This window comes from Podarcis gaigeae (assembly GCF_964106915.1).
Source record: "Podarcis gaigeae genome assembly, chromosome: 2".
Taxonomy (NCBI): domain Eukaryota; kingdom Metazoa; phylum Chordata; class Lepidosauria; order Squamata; family Lacertidae; genus Podarcis; species Podarcis gaigeae.
Window position 1 is genome coordinate 118,163,650 of NC_139679.1, and position 21,767 is coordinate 118,185,416.

The 21,767-nt window shown below is 46.3% G+C and overlaps 4 protein-coding genes across 6 annotated transcripts in view; all 4 read right to left on the reverse strand.

Annotated features, from left to right (window-relative positions):
* The window catches only part of LOC310837713 (uncharacterized protein), a 21,039-nt gene extending 13,041 nt beyond the window's left edge, over positions 1-7,998 (reverse strand). The window contains exon 1 of the mRNA XM_083724724.1: positions 7,903-7,998. The gene's annotated coding sequence lies outside the window, so the exon portion shown is untranslated. The remainder of the gene's footprint in view (positions 1-7,902) is intronic.
* Positions 1-21,767, reverse strand: part of LOC310837236 (uncharacterized protein) — a 501,393-nt gene that overhangs the window by 444,432 nt on the left and 35,194 nt on the right. The gene's annotated exons all lie outside the window — the stretch shown is intronic.
* LOC310837495 (uncharacterized protein) lies at positions 523-15,578 on the reverse strand. Of its 3 annotated transcripts, none has more exons than XM_083724161.1 (4): positions 15,315-15,578; positions 6,919-7,265; positions 5,434-5,547; positions 523-4,177 (listed from the first exon to the last, which is right to left on the reverse strand). In XM_083724161.1, exons 3-4 carry the CDS (start codon positions 5,465-5,467, stop codon positions 2,373-2,375), a joined length of 1,839 nt encoding a protein of 612 aa, XP_083580287.1. In that variant the 5' UTR covers positions 5,468-5,547; positions 6,919-7,265; positions 15,315-15,578; the 3' UTR covers positions 523-2,372. The 3 variants fall into 3 exon arrangements, with proteins under 3 accessions (XP_083580287.1, XP_083580286.1, XP_083580288.1); XM_083724160.1 differs by having other exon boundaries at positions 5,434-5,980; positions 6,189-7,265; XM_083724162.1 differs by lacking the exons at positions 6,919-7,265; positions 15,315-15,578 and adding an exon at positions 6,250-6,912.
* LOC310839513 (uncharacterized protein) lies at positions 11,051-14,394 on the reverse strand (the record flags this gene model as incomplete). The annotated part of the gene is made up of 3 exons (XM_083728150.1): positions 14,061-14,394; positions 11,845-12,643; positions 11,051-11,126 (listed from the first exon to the last, which is right to left on the reverse strand). The coding sequence occupies exons 1-3, from the start codon at positions 14,092-14,094 to the stop codon at positions 11,051-11,053; spliced, it is 909 nt and encodes a 302-aa protein (XP_083584276.1). The 5' UTR covers positions 14,095-14,394.

A 21,767-nucleotide genomic window follows, 5' to 3' on the forward strand; every position in this document is an offset into this window, starting at 1 on the left:
GTGACAAAACAAAACTGGGACTTTTCTACAGTGGCTCCGTTTGTGGAAAGCTCTCCATAGGGAGGTTTGGCTGGCACCTTCATTATGCGCCTTTAGGCCCCGAGCGAAAACATTCTTCTTCAACCAGGACGTGGCTGAATAAAGGGCAGTAATAAATGAAATATACAAATGTCTGTAGTAATAAAAACCACATCTTTGTGGGGAGAAGCTCTCCTGCACAAAACTGCTGCATTAGAAATAAAAATAAAAATTGCTATTGCATGTACAGAAAGTGGGGAAGGAGAAGGAAGGGACCAGTAGCCTTTTGTGCTAGTGATTCCTAATCCTTGCATGACTTGCAGGCCACACAAATATTTTTTTTTTAAGTTGACTGCCCTTTGGGGCAAATCTGGTACATCACAAAACATGTATTTCACAAATTAGTTTTCCAAAATGGTGTGTTTCCAGGCTTAGAGCAGCACACATGATGTGGAAATTCATGAAGGAGTTCCTGACCAGAGATCCAAATAAAACCAGGTAAGGGAATAAAAAAATATTTATTGTGCACACCGAGGATTTATTATCCGCTTCTCACAGGATTTTTTTTCCACGAACAAAAATATAGCTGGGACTGACCGCTGAGACCATATAACACCTGTCCTGAAAGACCTACATTGACTCCACAATTCCAAGTGTTAGTGCTGACCTTTAAAGCCCTAAATGGCCTTGGCCCAGTATACCTGAAGGAGCGTCTCCACCTCCATTGGCCCTCCTCCAAGGGCCTTCTGGTGGTTCCCTCACTGCAAAAAGTGAGGATACAGGAAACCAGGCAGAGGGCCTTCTCGGTAGTGGCACCCATCCTATGAAACGTCCTCCCTTCAGATGTCAAGGAAATAATAAATTGATGTTTTATTGTGTTTTTAATATTCTGTTGGGAGCCACCCAGTGTGGCTGGGGAGGCCAGCCAGATGAGTGGGGTATAAGTAATAAATTATTATTATTTTTTATTTTCACTACTACTACTACTATAGGATTCTGCGGCAGTAACCAGTCAGCTTCTAACATGTTAAGGCATGAGAAATAGTATTTTCTTGTTACTGACTTTTGCCTATACATTCCATCTATCTGCACGTAACTGTATCTACAAAAGCCTACAAGCTGTATATGTTTATTGTTTGAACCATTATGGTCATATGAAATATATACATAAATATGGCATTAAAATACAGTAGCAGTCTATATTACACACACACACACACACACACACACACACACACACACACAAATAAGTTTTTAGAAGTCATTCCCAATTAAATCTTTACAGTCCACCATGTTCTCCTCAATGAACATTCTCAATTTTTGGGCAGCAACTTTGTCACAGATTTCTCAAACGACACAACAAATATGTGACTTTCAGTTGATCATCTGCATCAGGTATCTTACATAACAAATCAAGGATAAACTTGGTTCAGAATAGAGAGAGCATATTGGTAGAGATCTACTGCTTAGTTACGTCATACACAAAGATGCTGTTTTGCAATAATTTTTTATAGCGTCACTCTAAATATTCTGAGCTCATAGTCTGAATATGAAAATCAGAAATGCTTACCAAAAAGAACAGATTGGTAAATCTTTTGAGAAAATTCTCAAGTTCGTGTCTTATTTTAATTAAATACCAATGTGGGGCAGTGTTCAAAATTAGCCAGGCGCCAGACACAGTTTGCACCTGGCTACTGGCGACTTATCACTAGACAGATGGATATACATACTCCCAAAACTGTTTTACTGAGCCTGAACTTTTGAGACAGTAAAGTATTTGGTCCTTAAGCTGCTTCCTTGCTGTACTGGAAAAGCCCTCGTGAGCTACTAAGAGTGAGCTACTAACTCCCTACTAGGAAACACTGGTCTGCGAGTGCTCCAATTGGAGAACAGCTTTTACCACTGTAACGGAAGCTCTTTCCACACATCAGCTTTCATAGGCTTAGTCTCCTAAATGAGTTATCCGGTGTCGAGAAAGGTGATTACTGCGGCGGTAGCTCTTTCCACACTGCAAACATTTATATGGTTTGTCCCCTGTGTGAATTCTCCTATGTGCATGAAGGGTGCTAGAGTCACTGAAGCTTTTTCTACATTCCAAGCATTTATACAGTTTGCCCCCCGTATGAGTTCTTTGATGCAAAGTAAGGAGGCTACCGTGACCAAACCTCTTTCCACACTCCAGGCGTTCATGTGGTTTGTTCCCTGTACGAGGTGTCTGATGTCATTTAAGGTGAGAATTGCACTTGAAGCTTTCACCACACTCAATGCACTTATATGGCTTCTCCCCTGTGTGAATTCTATGGTGCATGTTAAGGGACCTGCTGTGACTGAAGCTCTTTCCACACCCCATGCATTTATAAAGTTTCTCCCCTGTGAGTTCTTTGATGTTTAGTAAAGGTACTATAGTCACTGAAGCTCTTTCCACACTCCATGCATTTATAAGGTTTTTCACCTGTATGAAGTCGTCGATGCACATTAAGGGAGGCACTCTGATTGAAGCTCTTTCCACACTCCATGCATGTATATGGTTTTTCCCCTGTGTGAGTTCTTTGATGTTTAGTAAGGGTACTACTGTCAAAGAAACTCTTTCCACATTCCCAGCATTTATAAGGTTTCTCCCCTGTATGAGTTCTTTGATGCAAAGTAAGGTAGCCACTGTAGCTGAATCTCTTTCCACACTCCATGCATTCATAAGGTTTCTCCCCTATATGAGTTCTCTGATGCACATTAAGGTGGCCACTGTATCTGAATCTCTTTCCACACTCCAGGCATTCATAAGGTTTCTCCCCTGTATGAGTTCTTTGATGTCTAATAAGGATGCTTCTGGCACTGAAGCTCTTTCCACACTCCATGCATTCATAAGGTTTCTCCCCTGTATGAGCTCTTTGATGCACATTAAGGTGGCCACTCTTTCTGAAGCTCTTTCCACACTCCTGGCATTTATATGGTTTTTCCCCTGTGTGAGTTTTTTGATGTCTAATAAGGATGCTTCTGGCACTGAAGCTCTTTCCATACTCCATGCATTCATAAGGTTTCTCCCCTGTATGAATTATCTGATGCACATTAAGTTGGCTACTGGATTTGAAGCCCTTTCCACACTCCATGCATTCATAAGGTTTCTCCCCTGTATGAGTTCTTTGATGCACATTAAGGTGGCCACTGTATCTGAATCTCTTTCCACACTCCAGGCATTTATATGGTTTTTCCCCTGTATGAGTTCGTCGATGCACATTAAGGGAGGAACTCCGACTGAAGCTCTTTCCACACTCCAGGCATTTATATGGTTTTTCCCCTGTGTGAGTTTTTTGATGTCTAATAAGGATGCTTCTGGCACTGAATCTCTTTCCACACTCCATGCATTTATATGGATTTATATGGTTTTGCTGTGTGTGAATTATATGATGCATTTTAGCAGACTTGCTGCAACTGAAGCTCTTTCCACACTCCATGCATTTATAAGGTTTTTCACCTGTATGAGATCTTCGATGCACATTAAGGGAGGCACTCTGATTGAAGCTCTTTCCACACTCCATGCATTTATAAGGCTTTTCCCCTGTATGAATTCTTTGATGCTCATTAAGGGAGGAACTCCGACTGAAAGTCTTTCCACACTCCATGCATTTATAAGGCTTTTCCCCTGTATGAGTTCTTTGATGCTCATTAAGGGAGGAACTCCGACTGAAAGTCTTTCCACACTCCATGCATTTATAAGGCTTCTCCCCTGTATGAGTTCTTTGATGCTCATTAAGGTGACTACTGTTTCTGAATCTCTTTCCACACTCCATGCATTCATAAGGTTTCTCCCCTGTATGAGTTCTTTGATGCACATTAAGGTGTTCACTGTTTCTGAATCTCTTTCCACACTCCATGCATTCATAAGGTTTTTCACCTGAGTGTACTCTTTGATGTATAGTAAGGGCTGTGCGACTACAGAATCTCTTTCCGCACACAGTACATTCATGTTTTTCCTCCACCCTGTTAATCTGATTTTCATCTTCTTGGGAAACACTGTGTTCATCCCTTGGCTTCACTGTTTCTCTCCTCTCTTGTTTGTTGGCTCCATCTTGAACCCCCAACTTCCTTTCCTTCTCTTGCTCCTCACCTCTTTCTGGCCAGACGTCTGATGGCTCCTCCTCATCCAGGACCCCCCAGACATCTCCTGATGGAATAAAAATTTTAAAATAAAGGTTGATACAGCTGTTTCCTTATCAAAACTCAAGGCCTGGCACTATGTTAAAGGCGTTTTACATGAAAACAAATGATGTGATACCTGGTTTTAATAAAATATCACCATTTAATCAAGGGTTATTTGTATCAGAAAAGTTCTGGTGAGCAGATTAACCAAGCCATAAATAACACAATTTAAACCAGCAGGCAATAACATCAACAGGGCCTGCCTGCCTATGGGCCTGTGTGAGGCGGCTGCCTCAGGTGTCACCCCCAAAGGGGCGTCACTGCTCAGCTTTGCTGCTAGTCTCCCCGGCCTCCAGGGGCGAAGTGGAATGGGCAGCAAAGCTCTGTGAGTCCTCTCCCCTCCAGCCAAGTCCCAAAAAGGATCCTCCACCAACAAGGGCAAGTCCACAAGAGGGCAGACATTCCACCATTCAGCTTTGTCAGGATCTGAAAAGGCTCTTTGCCAGTGAGTGGGGGGAGGCGTCTGCACCCCTTGGAGGTCTCGTGGGGTGAGGGGGACCACCCCGCCCAACTTGCAGGGGTACGTTCCTTATGGATTTTGAGCCCCCATTGTGGGGGCAGACGTGAGCATTGAGAATACAGCACTGCAACTCAGAGAAGCTTGAAATATTAAGAAACAGAATATTCTATATATGCAACAAACAAACCAATACATCAACAGAAACCAATAACAATAACAAGATACTCAAGTATTCTACAAATTAGGATCCCCCCCACAGAAGATTTTTACTATGCTTTTCCCACCATTCTCCACGCTAGATTGCCACAATGCATTATACTTCAGGCTGCTTTAGAAAACCGTTCAGAAACTACAGAGTGCTGACCGGTGCAAGAGGCTCTGAGCATATCTGGGTTCCTGTCTTCAGTTCAAGGTGCTGATTTTGACTTATGTAGCTCAATGGCTGCTTCTCATGAATCCACCGAGAGCCTGCACTCATCATCAGAGGTCCTTCTCACAGTGCCCTCTGCAACTGAGGTGCAAAGAGAGGCAATACGGAATGCGTCTTTCAGTGCTGGCTCCCCACCTAAAGAATGCTCTCCCCCAGGGAGGCAACCCAGAAGACATCACTGGCTAATTGTAGCAGAGAAGCAAGAATATTTATTTTCAGCCAGGCTTCTGGCCTTTAACTTGAGAGAAAAACAAACAAAAGGAAGGCACTCCGAGCCACTGAGGAACCCATACCTATTATAACTATTAATGAAGGCGAAAAGGATCCTTACCCTGAGAGGTCACCATCTCACGAACCTCCACCATGACGTCCTTGTACAGAGCTCTCCGTAGGGCCCAGTTGTCGTCAGCGAAATTCAAGGACACCTGTCAAAGCTCACTATTCCCTGGAAGGACAGAACAATTCCCTTCTTTATAGACACTCCAAGGCAAGGTGTGGAAACCATCTCCCCTCAGATGATAGATGGGGCAACTGGAAATTTTACATTAAGTGTTTATTTGTTTTTTTAATAAGATGTGAAAATCTGGATAACTAAATTTAAGACTGGGTGAAATGAGTGTTTTGTCCCACCCCATACTCCCTCCTTCCTCCCCTTCCTCAGGTGTGTAAAGACCAAACATGCTGCCCAGCAGGCAAAATGGGAAGTGGAGAGGGATGGTTTTTTTCAATGATGGCTTTATGCATACTGGTTTCTAAATTGGTTTGTGAATTTTAGTTGTGTTTTGCTACCATTGGATCACTGCGCCACTTGAAGGACCTTTTGGATCAGGTGTTTAGAAATATTGAAAATAAGATAAAATTACTACAGCTGCAGATGGCTAGTTATAGTGGTACCTCAAGTTAAGAACTTAATTCGTTCTGGAGGTCTGTTCTTAACCTGGAACTGTTCTTAACCTGAAGCACCACTTTAGCCTCCCACTGTTTCTGCACGATTTCTGTTCTAATCCTGAAGCAAAGTTCTTAACCTGAGGTGCTATTTCTGGGTTAGCGGAGACTGTAAGCTGAAGCGTATGTAACCCGAGCTACCACTGTATATCCCCAGGGGCCCACCTTTTTAAAAGCCCTAAACAGCCTTGGCCCAGTATACCTGAAGGAGCATCTCCACCCCATCGTTCAGTCCGGACACTGAGGTCCAGCTCCAAGGGCTTTCTGGCAGTTCCCTCGCTGCAAGAAGCCAAATTACAGGGAACCAGGCAGAGGGCCTTCTCGGTAGTAGCACCCGCCCTGTGGAAAGCCCTCCCATCAGATGTCAAGGAAATAAACAACTATCTGACTTTCATAAGACATCTGAAGACAGCCCTGTTGAGGAAAGCTTTTAAGGTTTGATCTTTTATAGTGCTTTTTATTTTCTGTTGGGAGCCACCCAGAGTGGCTGGGGAAACCCAGCTAAATGGGCGGGGTATGAAGGAATAAAATAATCATAATTATTGTTCCTCCTGCTCCTCCCCCCTGGCTGGCAGGAGACTCTCCTGACTCCCTGTTTACTCCCTGCCATTCCTCCCCATCTGCTGCCCTGCGGCCTTTGCTGGGCGCTCCTTCTGCTTTCTCTGGACAGAGGAGCGGGAGAAAAGGCCGCAGGATGAGGCCAGAGGCCGGTCAAGGCCAGCGAGCAGCGTCGCTTCGGCCTCCCGCTTCCCCTCCCAGGAGAGGACCACCTTTCCCCGTCGCCCCTGAGCCCCCCCCCCCCGGAGGGACGCGGCTCCCTCCCTCTCGCCCCCCAATTCCGCCCCCGGATCGGCCCGCTACCCCCAGTTACCCGCCTCCAGGGAGGACAGCATCAACCCGGGGAAGCGGAACAGGAAGCGGAAGCGCCTCCTCTCTCGCCAGTCTTCCCTTCCGCTCTAGGAATCCAAACTCTGTCGCCGCAGTTAACCCTTGCGGAGCCGCGGGGTAGGACCCTCTTGGCTGCTCCGGGCAGAGAGGGAGCCCGGCTGGTCTCCGGCTCTGAAGCAGGAGGGGGGGGGGGAAACCCGGCTGCAGGATCAGGCCAGCGGCGCCCCCAGGACAGAATCCCCGCCCCCCCCCCGCAGGGGCTCCAAGCAAGATCCGAGTTCAAGAGCAGCTTTATCCTCACCTTTGGTATTATACTTATTTATATCCCGCCTTTTTCCAAGGCAGAGAGCCAAGGGAAAAACTGCACAACGTGGGAGCAGTGGGAGTGGCAGTGAAAGGGCAAGCCTGGAAGGTGAGAGGAAGATAAGAGAGAGGGGCTTAGGAAGGGAGAAAGCAGAGTGGGGTGTTTGTGTGTCAAATTCAGAGTAGACTGGCGCCGGTGTGCAGAGAAAGAGTGTGACACTGAGCTTTTCTTGACAACATTCCGAACTCCTCCAACAGTGGCAGGTTGCAAAGGCGAGACATGCATGCTGGGCGAGGTATGCGCAGCTTGTGAGACAGGAAGGAGAGTGGCAGGGAAGCGGGAGACCTGGAGGGGCGGCGGCGGTGCCGCCTGAACCACCCACGCACAACGCATCCTGACTGCCGCCATTTCCCACTCCACCATCTCCATGTCCAGCCTCGGGGCCCCACAGCGCCAGAAGCCGGACAACCAGCAACAGCAGGGAGGGCTGGATTTAGGACCTTGGCGGGCCTGATCCGGCCTGCGGCCCGTAGTTTGAGGACCCCAGTCTTAACCTGACCCTTAGCCCTATCTCTTCTCAAATGCAGCCCTATCTATCTTCTCAAATCAAACCCCATCTCTTAACCTGATCCTTAGCCCTATCTATCTCTCTCCCTCAGAAACGGCTCTTTTTATCCTCCCTCTCAAAGTTCTGCTCCTCCCCTTTCTGTGACTTTGTAGCCAATCGGTTAGAGGCTCCTGCACTCTGACGGAATTTCAGGGAGAAATTCCTGGCCTGGCTCTGCTGTCTGTCACACCTGTCCTTAAGGCGAGGGGTGTCTAGGTTCCTTGACAGTGTTTGGCCAGTTCCTTGTTGGAGCTCGGGGAGCTATCTAACCATTGCAATCCAGGGTCTTTGTACTAACTTTAGTCAATGCATTCGAATGGAGAAGGCAGGGGAGGTTTGAGTTGAACAAATCCTTTAATTCCAGTATTTCTATTGTTCTTCCTAGAGAGTTTCCCAAAAAGGGACGTGGGTGGCGCTATTGTCTAAACCACAGAGCCTAGGACTTGCCAATTAGAAGATCGGCGGTTCGAATCCCCGCAATGGGGTGAGCTCCCGTTGCTCGGTCCCTGCTCCTGCCAACCTAGCAGTTCAAAAGCACATCCAAGTGCAAGTAGATAAATAGGTACCACTCCAGCGGGAAGGTAAATGGCGTTTCCGTGCGCTACTCTGGTTCGCCAGAAGCGGATTAGTCATGCTGGCCACATGACCCGGAAACTGTACGCCACCTCCTTCGGCCAATAAAGCAAGGTGAGCGCCGCAACCCCAGAGTCGGCCACGACTGGACCTAATGGTCAGGGGTCCCTTTACCTTAGCGAGTTTTCTGCTTATTTCCCATTGTTGAAGGCATGAAGGTGGCGCCTGCCGGTGGTTCAGAAACTTCAGCTGCTGCAGAATTTGGCAGTCAAGTTGCTCACCGAAGCAAGACAGTGTGAGCATATTACACTGATCCTGATCCATGTGGTTGATCCTGGACCAACCACATGTGCCTCCTCCATGTGTGGAAGGTGACAAAACAAAACTGGGATTTTTTTACAGTGGCTCCGTTTGTGGAAAGCTCTCCATAGGGAGGTTTGGCTGGCACCTTCATTATGCGCCTTTAGGCCCCGAGCGAAAACATTCTTCTTCAACCAGGACTTTGGCTGAATGAAGGGCAGTAATAAATGAAATATACAAATGTCTGTAGTAATAAAAAACACATCTTTGTGGGGAGAAGCTCTCCTGCACAAAACTGCTGCATTAAAAATAAAAATAAAATTTGCTATTGCATGTACAGAAAGTGGGGAAGGAGAAGGAAGGGACCAGCAGCCTTTGGTGCTAGTGATTCCTAATCCCTGCATGACCTGCAGGCCACACAAATATTTTTTTTTTAAGTTGACTGCCCTTTGGGGCAAATCTGGTACATCACAAAACATGTATTTCACAAATTAGTTTTCCAAAATGGTGTGTTTCCAGGCTTAGAGCAGCACACATGATGTGGAAATTCATGAAGGAGTTCCTGACCAGAGATCCAAATAAAACCAGGTAACGGAATCAAAAAATATTTATTGTGCACACCGAGGATTTATTATCCGCTTCTCACAGGATTTTTTTTCCACGAACAAAAATATAGCTGGGACTGACCGCTGAGACCATATAACACCTGTCCTGAAAGACCTACATTGACTCCACAATTCCAAGTGTTAGTGCTGACCTTTAAAGCCCTAAATGGCCTCGGCCCAGTATACCTGAAGGAGCGTCTCCACCTCCATTGGCCCTCCTCCAAGGGCCTTCTGGTGGTTCCCTCACTGCAGAAAGTGAGGATACAGGAAACCAGGCAGAGGGCCTTCTCGGTAGTGGCACCCATCCTAGGAAAAGTCCTCCCTTCGGATGTCAAGGAAATAATAAATTGATGTTTTATTGTGTTTTTAATATTCTGTTGGGAGCCACCCAGTGTGGCTGGGGATGCCCAGCCGGATGAGTGGGGTATAAGTAATAAATTATTATTATTTTTTATTTTCACTACTACTACTACTACTACTACTACTACTACTACTATAGGATTCTGCGGCAGTAACCAGTCAGCTTCTAACATGTTAAGGCATGAGAAATAGTATTTTCTTGTTACTGACTTTTGCCTATACATTCCATCTATCTGTACGTAACTGTATCTACAAAAGCCTACAAGCTGTATATGTTTATTGTTTGGACCATTATGGTCATATGAAACATATACATAAATATGGCATTAAAATACAGTATCAGTCTATATTACACACAAAAAAATAAGTTTTTAGAGGTCATTCCCAATTAAATCTTTACAGTCCACCATGTTCTCCTCAATGAACATTCTCAATTTTTGGGCAGCAACTTTGTCACGGATTTCTCAAACAATACAACAAATATGTGACTTTCAGTTGATCATCTGCATCAGGTATCTTACATAACAAATCAAGGATAAACTTGGTTCAGAATAGAGAGAGCATATTGGTAGAGATCTACTGCTTAGTTACGTCATACACAGAGATGCTGTTTTGCAATAATTTTTTATAGCGTCACTCTAAATATTCTGAGCTCATAGTCTGAAGATGAAAGTCAGAAATACTTCCCGAAAAGAACAGATTGGTAAATCATATGAGAAAATTCTCAAGTTCATGTCTTATTTTAATTAAATACCAATGTGGGGCAGTGTTCAAAATTAGCCAGGCGCCAGACACAGTTTGCACCTGGCTACTGGCGACCTAGCACTAGACAGATGGATATACATACTCCCAAAACTGTTTTACTGAGCCTGAACTTTTGCGACAGTAAAGTATTTGGTCCTTAAGCTGCTTCCTTGCTGTACTGGAAAAGCCCTCGTGCATGGATGAAGGTAAAGAATTGCACATCGTCAAAGAGTGAGCTACTAACTCCCTACTAGGAAACACTGGTCTGCGAGAGCTCCAATTGGAGAACAGCTTTTACCACTGTAACGGAAGCTCTTTCCACACATCAGCTTTCATAGGCTTAGTCTCCTGAATGAGTTTTTTCTCGGTGTCGAGAAAGGTGATTACTGCGGCGGTAGCTCTTTCCACACTGCAAACATTTATATGGTTTGTCCCCTGTGTGAATTCTCCTATGTGCATGAAGGGTGCTAGAGTCACTGAAGCTTTTTCTACATTCCAAGCATTTATACGGTTTGCCCCCCGTATGAGTTCTTTGATGCAAAGTAAGGAGGCTACCGTGACCAAACCTCTTTCCACACTCCAGGCGTTCATGTGGTTTGTTCCCTGTACGAGGTGTCTGATGTCATTTAAGGTGAGAATTGCACTTGAAGCTTTCACCACACTCAATGCACTTATATGGCTTCTCCCCTGTGTGAATTCTATAGTGCATGTTAAGGGACCTGCTGTGACTGAAGCTCTTTCCACACCCCATGCATTTATAAAGTTTCTCCCCTGTGAGTTCTTTGATGTTTAGTAAAGGTACTATAGTCACTGAAGCTCTTTCCACACTCCATGCATTTATAAGGTTTTTCACCTGTATGAAGTCGTCGATGCACATTAAGGGAGGCACTCTGATTGAAGCTCTTTCCACACTCCATGCATTTATATGGTTTTTCCCCTGTGTGAGTTCTTTGATGTTTAGTAAGGGTACTACTGTCAAAGAAACTCTTTCCACATTCCCAGCATTTATAAGGTTTCTCCCCTGTATGAGTTCTTTCATGCAAAGTAAGGTAGCCACTGTTTCTGAATCTCTTTCCACACTCCATGCATTCATAAGGTTTCTTCCCTGTATGCGTTATCTGATGCACATTAAGTTGGCCACTGTTTCTGAATCTCTTTCCACACTCCATGCATTCATAAGGTTTCTCCCCTGTATGAGTTCTCTGATGCACATTAAGTTGGCTACTGGATTTGAAGCCCTTTCCACACTCCATGCATTCATAAGGTTTCTCCCCTGTATGAGTTCTCTGATGCACATTAAGCTGGCCACTGTCTCTGAAGCTCTTTCCACACTCCATGCATTCATAAGGTTTCTCCCCTGTATGAGTTCTTTGATGTCTAATAAGGATGCTTCTGGCACTGAAGCTCTTTCCATACTCCATGCATTCATAAGGTTTCTCCCCTGTATGAGTTCTTTGATGTCTAATAAGGATGCTTCTGGCACTGAAGCTCTTTCCACACTCCATGCATTCATAAGGTTTCTCCCCTGTATGAGTTCTTTGATGCATATTAAGGTGGCCACTGTATCTGAATCTCTTTCCACACTCCATGCATTCATAAGGTTTCTCCCCTGTATGAGTTCTCTGATGCACATTAAGCTGGCCACTGTCTCTGAAGCTCTTTCCACACTCCTGGCATTTATATGGTTTTTCCCCTGTGTGAGTTTTTTGATGTCTAATAAGGATGCTTCTGGCACTGAAGCTCTTTCCACACTCCATGCATTCATAAGGTTCCTCCCCTGTATGAATTATCTGATGCACATTAAGTTGGCTACTGGATTTGAAGCCCTTTCCACACTCCATGCATTCATAAGGTTTCTCCCCTGTATGAGTTCTCTGATGCACATTAAGGTGGCCACTGCTTCTGAATCTCTTTCCACACTCCATGCATTCATAAGGTTTTTCACCTGAGTGTACTCTTTGATGTATAGTAAGGGCTGAGCGACTACAGAATCTCTTTCCGCACACAGTACATTCATGTTTTTTCTCCACCCTGTTAATCTGATTTTCATCTTCTTGGGAAACACTGTGTTCATCTCTTGGCTTCACTGTTTCTCTCCTCTCTTGTGTGTTGGCTCCATCTTGAACCCCCAACTTCCTTTCCTTCTCTTGCTCCTCACCTCTTTCTGGCCAGACTTCTGATGGCTCCTCCTCATCCAGGACCCCCCAAACATCTCCTGATGGAATAAAAATTTTAAAATAAAGGTTGATACAGCTGTTTCCTTATCAAAACTCAAGGCCTGGCACTATGTTAAAGGCGTTTTACATGAAAACAAATGATGTGATACCTGGTTTTAATAAAATATCACCATTTAATCAAGGGTTATTTGTATCAGAAAAGTTCTGGTGAGCAGTCCCTAAGATTAACCAAGCCATAAATAACACAATTTAAACCAGCAGGCAATAACATCAACAGAGCCTGCCTGTCTATGGGCCTGTGTGAGGCGGCTGCCTCAGGTGTCACCCCCAAATGGGCTCAGCTTTGCTGCTAGTGTCCCTGGCCTCCAGGGGTGAAGTGGGACGGGCAGCAAAGCTCTGTGAGTCCTCTCTCCTCCAGCCAAGTCCCAAAAAGGATCCTCCCCCAACAAGGGCAAGTCCACAAGAGGGCAGACATTCCACCACTCAGCTTTGTCAGGATCTGAAAAGGCTCTTTGCCAGTGAGTGGGGGGAGGCGTCTGCACCCCTTGGAGGTCTCGTGGGGTGAGGGGGGACCACCCCACCCAACTTGCAGGGGTACGCTCCTTATGGATTTTGAGCCCCCATTGTGGGGGCAGACGTGAGGCCACCCCTGAGCATTGATAATACAGCACTGCAACTCAGAGAAGCTTGAAAAGCCTAGATCTGCAGAGCTTGTTGAAAAACCAAAATGAATAATAACAATAGTAGCATTTATTTTATTTATATCCCAAGCGTTTGGCTGGGTTTCCCAAGCCTCTCTGGGTGGCTTGCAGCATATATAAAAATGCAATCAAACCTCAAATATTAAGAAACAGAATATTCTATATATGCAACAAACAAACCAATACATCAACAGAAACCAATAACAATAACAAGATACTCAAGTATTCTACAAATTAGGATCCCCCCCACAGAAGATTTTTACTATGCTTTTCCCACCATTCTCCACGCTAGATTGCCACAATGCATTATACTTCAGGCTGCTTTAGAAAACCGTTCAGAAACTACAGAGTGCTGACCGGTGCAAGAGGCTCTGAGCATATCTGGGTTCCTGTCTTCAGTTCAAGGTGCTGATTTTGACTTATGTAGCTCAATGGCTGCTTCTCATGAATCCACCGAGAGCCTGCACTCATCATCAGAGGTCCTTCTCACAGTGCCCTCTGCAACTGAGGTGCAAAGAGAGGCAATACGGAATGCGTCTTTCAGTGCTGGCTCCCCACCTAAAGAATGCTCTCCCCCAGGGAGGCAACCCAGAAGACATCACTGGCTAATTGTAGCAGAGAAGCAAGAATATTTATTTTCAGCCAGACTTCTGGCCTTTAACTTGAGAGAAAAACAAACAAAAGGAAGGCACTCCGAGCCACTGAGGAACCCATACCTATTATAACTATTAATGAAGGCGAAAAGGATCCTTACCCTGAGAGGTCACCATCTCACGAACCTCCACCATGACGTCCTTGTACAGAGCTCTCCGTAGGGCCCAGTTGTCGTCAGCGAAATTCAAGGACACCTGTCAAAGCTCACTATTCCCTGGAAGGACAGAACAATTCCCTTCTTTATAGACACTCCAAGGCAAGGTGTGGAAACCATCTCCCCTCAGATGATAGATGGGGCAACTGGAAATTTTACCTTAAGTGTTTATTTGTTTTTTCAATAAGATGTGAAAATCTGGATAACTAAATTTAAGACTGGGTGAAATGAGTGTTTTGTCCCACCCCATACTCCCTCCTTCCTCAGGTGTGTAAAGACCAAACATATAAATAAACAACTATCTGAGTTTCATAAGACATCTGAAGACAGCCCTGTTGAGGAAAGCTTTTAATGTTTCATCTTTTATAGTGCTTTTAGTTTTCTGTTGGGAGCAACCCAGAGTGGCTGGGGAAACCCAGCTAAATGGGCGGGGTATGAAGGAATAAAATAATCATAATTATTGTTCCTCCTGCTCCTCCTCCCTGGCTGGCAGGAGACTCTCCTGACTCCCTGTTTACTCCCTGCCATTCCTCCCCATCTGCTGCCCTGCGGCCTTTGCTGGGCGCTCCTTCTGCTTTCTCTGGACAGAGGAGCGGGAGAAAAGGCCGCAGGATGAGGCCAGAGGCCGGCGAAGGCCAGCGAGCAGCGTCGCTTCGGCCTCCCGCTTCCCCTCCCAGGAGAGGACCACCTTTCCCCGTCGCCCCTGAGCCCCCCCCCCAGGAGGGACGCGGCTCCCTCCCTCTCGCCCCCCAATTCCGCCCCCGGATCGGCCCCCTCCCCCCAGTTACCCGCCTCCAGGGAGGACAGCATCAACCCGGGGAAGCGGAACAGGAAGCCGAAGCGCCTCCTCTCTCGCCAGTCTTCCCTTCCTCTCTAGGAATCGAAGCTCTGTCGCCGCTGTTAACCCTTGCGGAGCCGCGGGGTAGGAGCCTCTTGGCTGCTCCGGGCAGAGAGGGAGCCCGGCTGGTCTCCGGCTCTGAAGCAGGAGGGGGAAACCCGGCTGCAGGATCAGGCCAGCGATGCCCCCAGTTGCTCCAAGCAGGATCTGAGTACAAAAACAGCTTTGTCCTCACCTTTAGTATTATATTATGTTATATATTGTATATAACATGTATTGTCTATGTCCCTGTAATCTCACTGTATAAATGTTGTACAAGTGACAATAATGTATTTCAATTTCAATATTTATTTATATCCCGCCTTTCTCCCAGACCGAGAGCCAAGGCTTCTTACAAAGGGGTTGCCATAGTTATAAATTCTAAAAGGCAGGCGGCATTAAGAGGCAAGAAACTGCAAACGTTTCAAAGATCCTGGTTGAAATCAGAATTAGAAAAAAAATCAAGATGCACATATTTTGTGAAATCAGCTGAGAAGAGAGGTCCAGTGGCTGCAAAAAAAAGTGTACTTTAAATATTTTCAAATGACATAATACATGACAGAGTCTCGAATTAGGATTAGCTATTTTGGATCGGGACGCGGGAGGCACTGTAGGTTAAACCACAGAGCCTAGGACTTGCCAATCAGAAGGTCGCGGTTTGAATCCCCATGACGGGGTGAGCTCCCCTTGATCAGTCCCTGCTCCTGCCAACCTACCAGTTCAAAAGCACGTCAAAGTGCAAGTAGATAAATAGGTACAGCTCCGGCAGGAAGGTAAACGGCGTTTCCGTGCGCTGCTCCGGTTCGCCAGGAGCTGCTTAGTCATGCTGGCCACATGACCCGGAAGCTGTACGCCAGCTCCCTCGGCCAATAAAGCAAGATGAGCGCCGCAACCCCAGAGTCGGCCACGACTGGACCTAATGGTCAGGGGTCCCTTTTGAATCAGACCGAGTCCTTTCGAAGTGTGCCTCTAAAATGGTGCATGTACAGAGGGAAACAAACCCCCATGAGGGACCTTGGTTTACGGCCTTAGAATAGCACACATGATGTGGAAATTCATGAAGGAGGTCCTGACCGGAGATCAAAATAAAACTAGGTAACGGAATAAAAAAATATTTATTGTGCACAGAGGTAGGGCTCGTGTCACACGATTTTTTCCCCACGCACAAAAATATAGCTGGGACTGGCCACTGAGACCACATAACACCTGTCCTGAAAGACATACATTTTTTAAAAAAATATTTATTAAAGTTTCCAATTTAATACAAACCTTAAAGCCACAAAAAAACAAGTAATACACAGAAAAAATACAAAAATACAAAAAATACACAATTAAAACAAAACAAATATAATTCCCATCACTTATTTCCATTACCTTATATCTCAGACCTCCTCTCACATCCCCCTTTTGTATTCCAGTTCAGATGTTATTTCAGCAAATCCTTATTGTAACTTAATATAACTTATTTTAGCTTATTATTCAACCTTTGCATTACAGCTGGTAACCACTTAATTTCAGTCCAACATCATTCTAGCATTCATTAATTTTGCAATATTTCTGTAAATAGTCTTTAAATTTCCTCCAGTCCTCTTCCACCGACTCTTTTCCCTGGTCTCGGATTCTGCCGGTCATTTCTGCCAATCCCACCTGAAAGACATACATTGGCTCCCACTACATTTCCAAGCACAATTCAAAGTGTTGGTACTGACCTTTAAAGCCCTAAATGGCCTCGGCCCAGTATACCTGAAGAAGCGTCTCCACCCCCATCATTCAGCCCAGACACCGAGGTCCAGCTCCAAGGGCCTCCTGGTGGTTCCCTTACTGCAAAAAGTGAGGATACAGGGAACCAGGCACAGGGCCTTCTTGGTAGTAGCACCCGCCCTGTGGAATGCCATCCCATCAGATGTCAAGGAAATAAACAACTATCTGACTTTTAGAAGACATCTTTGAATTATGCTTGGAAACGTGCTGAGAGCCAATGTAGGTCTTTCAAGACCGGTGTTATGTGGTCTTGGCAGCTGTTCCCAGTCACCTTTCCCAGTCACCAGTGTAGCTGCCGCATTTTGGATTAGAACCACTCTGGCGAGGCAGTCTGCGGGCAAGTAGGGTCTCAGCCTACGTACCAGATGGAGCTGGTGGACAGCTGACCTGGACACAGAATTAACCTGTGCCTCCATGGACAGCTGTGAGTCCAAAATGACTCGCAGGCTGCGCATCTGGTCCTTCCGGGGCACAGTTACCCCATTCAGGACGAGGGAGTCCTCTACACCTGCCCGCCTCCTGTCCCCCCAAAACAGTACTTCTGTCTTGTCAGGATTCAACCTCAATCTGTTGGCCACCATCCATCCTCCCAACAGCCTCCAGACACTCACACAGGACCTTCACTGCCTTCACTGGTTCTGATTTGAAAGAGAGGTAGAGCTGGGTATCATCTGCATACTGATGAACACCCAGCCCAAACCCCCTGATGATCTCTCCTAGCGGCTGCATGTAGATGTTGAAAAGCATGGTGGAGAGGACAGAACCCTGAGGCACCCACAAGTGAGAGCTCAGGGGTCTGAACACTCATCCCACACCACCACTTTTTGAACACGGCCCAGGAGGAAGGAACAGAACCACTGCAAACAGTGCCCCCAGCTCCTCTAGATGGTCCAGAAGGATGTTATGGTCGATGGTATCAAAAGCCGCTTCAGGTCATGTGGGTATCCCTTGCTGATTCCAGTATTTGTCCGGTCAATACCAGCCCTGGAGGCAGGGATAGTCCTCAGACAACAACTAAACCTGCCTCCTCGGTAATGACATGGTCTGGTCTTAGCGTAACTCCTCCCCCTACCCGTGATCACTAAGATCGGTTGTCCCAGTGCATCCCTCCCTGTGGAATTTTATAATAATAAAATTGCGGTGCAGTGTGGGGATGGTTTGCCAGCCAGCCACCCACCCCCTTTCCCAGGAGACTCCATTCCGTCCCTCACTGAATCCTGGTTTCCATTTCCCCTGCCCACTTGTCAAACAGTGTTCTCTGCCCTTGCTGACTCGTTGGTGGACTATGTTTGAGGTTTCCCCTCAGACTTTAACCTTTTCACCCTACAAATTTCTTTTTCTATTTTTGAAACTTCAGTAAATACTTTTCCACATCTACCTTCTTGAACACACATCTTTGCGGCCATCTCCTGAACCAACTTCAGGTTTTTGAAACTGTTCAAAGGTAGAGTGCTTTACATGTGATGAATGAAGCAAAGACCAGGGCCAGGACCTCATCATCCATGAATCTGGCTACCTTCCTTTCAAAGTTGCTGAGGTTGGTGTTTTATCAAGGCTTTTAGCTCCCCCCCCCCCATTGTTGTTTTTTTTGCAAACAAAGAGTGTGTGGATTTTATGCCATAACTGAGAAGGGATCTACTGTGATTGTAGGCAATGGCAGGTTTTTGAAATCCACAGTGGCTTTCTTCCCATCGAAGTATAAAAAAGGAGTACAGTGGTACCTCGGGTTACATATGCTTCAGGTTACATACGCTTCAGGTTACAGATTCCGCTAACCCAGAAATATTACCTCGGGTTAAGAACTTTGCTTCAGGGTAAGAACAGAAATCCTGCAGCGGCAGCAGGAGGCCCCGTTAGCTAAAGTGACCTGGCCACAGTGATCCATGCGACGGTCATCTCCAGGCTTGACTACTGTAATTCGCTCTATGCGGGGCTGCCCTTGAACCTGTCCCAGAAACTCCAGCGGGTGCAGAATGCTGCAGCGAGGCTCCTCACGGGGTCTCTGCCATGGGAGCATATTCACCCAGTGCTTTTCAAGCTGCACTGGCTCCCGGTGGAGTACAGGGTCAGATTTAAGGTGCTGCTTTTGACCTTTAAAGCCCTTCACGGCCTAGGACCCTCGTACCTCCGGGACCGCCTCTCCTGGTATGCCCCACGGAGAGCCTCAAGGTCCATAAATAGCAACACCCTAGTAGTCCCGCTCCCTAAGGAAGTTAGATTAGCTTGAACCAGAGCCAGGGCCTTTTCAACTCTGGCTCCGGCCTGGTGGAACGCTCTGCCTCATGAGACCAGGGCCCTGCAGGATCTGATTTCTTTCCGCAGGGCCTGTAAGACAGAGTTGTTCCGCCTGGCCTTTGGCTTGGAGCCAGTTTGATTCCCTCCCTCTCTCCCCCCCCCTTCTTTTCCTTCTCCTCCTGCGATGAGGCTACATTTTAATATTTTAATGTTACATTATTTTAATGTTGTATTTTATTCTTGTTTTTAAGTTGTAACCATTCATCTTGTTTTTATTATTGCTTGTAAGCCGCTCTGAGCCCGGCCTTGGCTGGGGAGGGCGGGGTATAAATAAAAAATTATTATTATTATTATTATTATTATTATTAAAGTGGTGCTTCAGGTTAAGAACAGTTTCAGGTTAAGAACAGACCTCCAGAACAAATTAAGTTCTTAACCCGAGGTACCACTGTACCTGTGGCCTACCATAAGAGGCTAGCTGGACAGTTTTATAATACTTTCAATTTTATTTATTTATTCTTTTTTTTAAAAAAAGATGCTCAGCTGATAGATGATCCCACGTTTCCTTGCTTGTATGGAATTGTGGCCTGTATGCATGCAGTGGCGTAGCGTGGGGGGTGCAGGGGGGGCCGGCCGCACCGGGCGCAACATCTGGGGGTTAGGGAAATCCACGGGTAAGGGGGCGCAAATCCATGGGTTAGGGGGCACAAATTACTTGCCTTGCCCCGGGTGCTGATAACCCATGCTACGCCACTGTATGCATGCACAACCTGGGAACCAAAGTGGGGGGCCAGCCTCTCCTGAGGGGGCATGTTTTCCCACAGTTACTCCATGAGCCTAGGGGGATGAAAGATTCATTCACATGATACTATAGTTTAGACTTGTGTCAAATGAAGTCACTATGGCTCTCTTCTGTGTTCTTCTGCAAAGCTAGCAAGGAGAACGGCTACTATTTAGCTCTAGAGTGGCTGCTCTGTAGCCCAAGTTGGAATGTGTCCCGACTGAAGCTTTCACCACAGTCCGCATATTTGTCTCGTCTCTCTAGTAAGTGACCATTGTGGGGCTCTTTAATGTTTGATTTATCATGGAAGCTCCCCTTATGGTCCGAGCACGGGTACAGTATCTCTCCCGTATGTATTTTCCGATGTCTAGTAAGACTCAAGCTCTGACTAAAGCTTTGCCCGCAGTCTAGACATTTGTACGGCTTCTCCCCCGTGTGGGTCCTCTGATGCTGAATACGGCTGGACTTGTCGCGAAAGCTGACGCCACAGTCCAAGCACCTGTACGGTTTCTCCCCCGTGTGGATCCGCTGGTGCGAAATCAGGATCGTGCGCTGACTGAAGCTCTCTCCGCAGTCAAAGCACCGGTAGGGCTTCTCTCCCGTGTGGATCCTCTGGTGCCTGATTAGGGTGGAGTTCACGCTGAAGCTCTTCCAACATGTGGAACATTTGTAGGGTTTCTCCCGTGTGGATTCTCTGATGAACAATGAGGCTCGCTCTCTGAGTGAACTTCTCCCCACAGTGCGAGCATTTATGTGGGTTCTCCCCTGTGTGGGTTATCTGATGTCGAGTAAGGCTAGATTTGCAAGGAAAGCTTTTGACACACACACTGCATGGATATGCACCCTTTCCTTCATGTAGCCTCTGCTTGGCTGTAAATTCAGGGCCTTCCCCGCTGGGACATACAGCAGACTTCTCCTTCCACTTCTCAGTGCCGTTTCCACGTTTCTTCCTCGGTCCTTCTTTGCCCCCGACATTTTCTTCCATATCCCTGATTCTTTCCAGCAACACCACACACAGCTCCCCACCATCTTCTCTCTCCCAGCCATCATCTAACAAAATAAAAGATGAACAATCCTGATTAGAGCATCACGGACAAAAAACATTAAACGAAAAACAGTGAACCAAAACGATCAAGGGTCCTGTGAGGAAATGTTACATTTACAGGTGTTTTTTTCTACTTTGGAGAAAAAGCAAGTAAGAGGGAAGAAGAAGGAGGAGGAGGAGGAGGAGGAGAAAAAAAAGAAGTGGTGGTATTTGGATTTGATATCCCGCTTTATCACTACCCGAAGGAGTCTCAAAGCGGCTAACAATCTCCTTTCCCTTCCTCCCCCCCAACAAACACTCTGTGAGGTGAGTGGGGCTGAGAGACTTCAAAGAAGTGTGACTGGCCCAAGGTCACCCAGCAGCTGCATGTGGAGGAGCAGAGATGCGAACCCGGTTCACCAGATTACGAGACTACTGCTCTTAACCACTACACCACACTGGGGGGACATGATAGAGGTGTCTAAAATTACACATGGGGTGCCCCTCATCTAGGAAAAGGGAAACTGTGATCCTAAACCTCTGCTGCCTTGTGGAATATCTTCAGGAGAAGAAAGGCTCAGGAGTAAACCCTACACAAATCCGGATCCCTAAGACTGTTGGATGGCATAATGTACACCTCCTTCTGGCAACTCCTGCAGCCAAGCTAGCACCAAATGTCTTGCTCGGCTATCCTTCGGAGAACATCAGCGAGGCCAAGAGGGGGCAGGTCTCGTCTTCTGGGCTGCCCAGAACCTTTGGGCTAGGTTTGAGCCCAAAGGAGGTCATTTCAGTACTGCAAACAAAACATCATCAACATCATAATTTATTATTTATACTCTGCTCGTCTGGTTGGGTTTCCCTAGCCACTGTGGGCGGCTTCCAACAAAATATTAAAATACAGTAGTCCGTCAAACATTAAAAGCTTCCCTAAACAGAGCTGCCTTCAGATGTCTTCTAAAAGTTCTATTTTTCTCT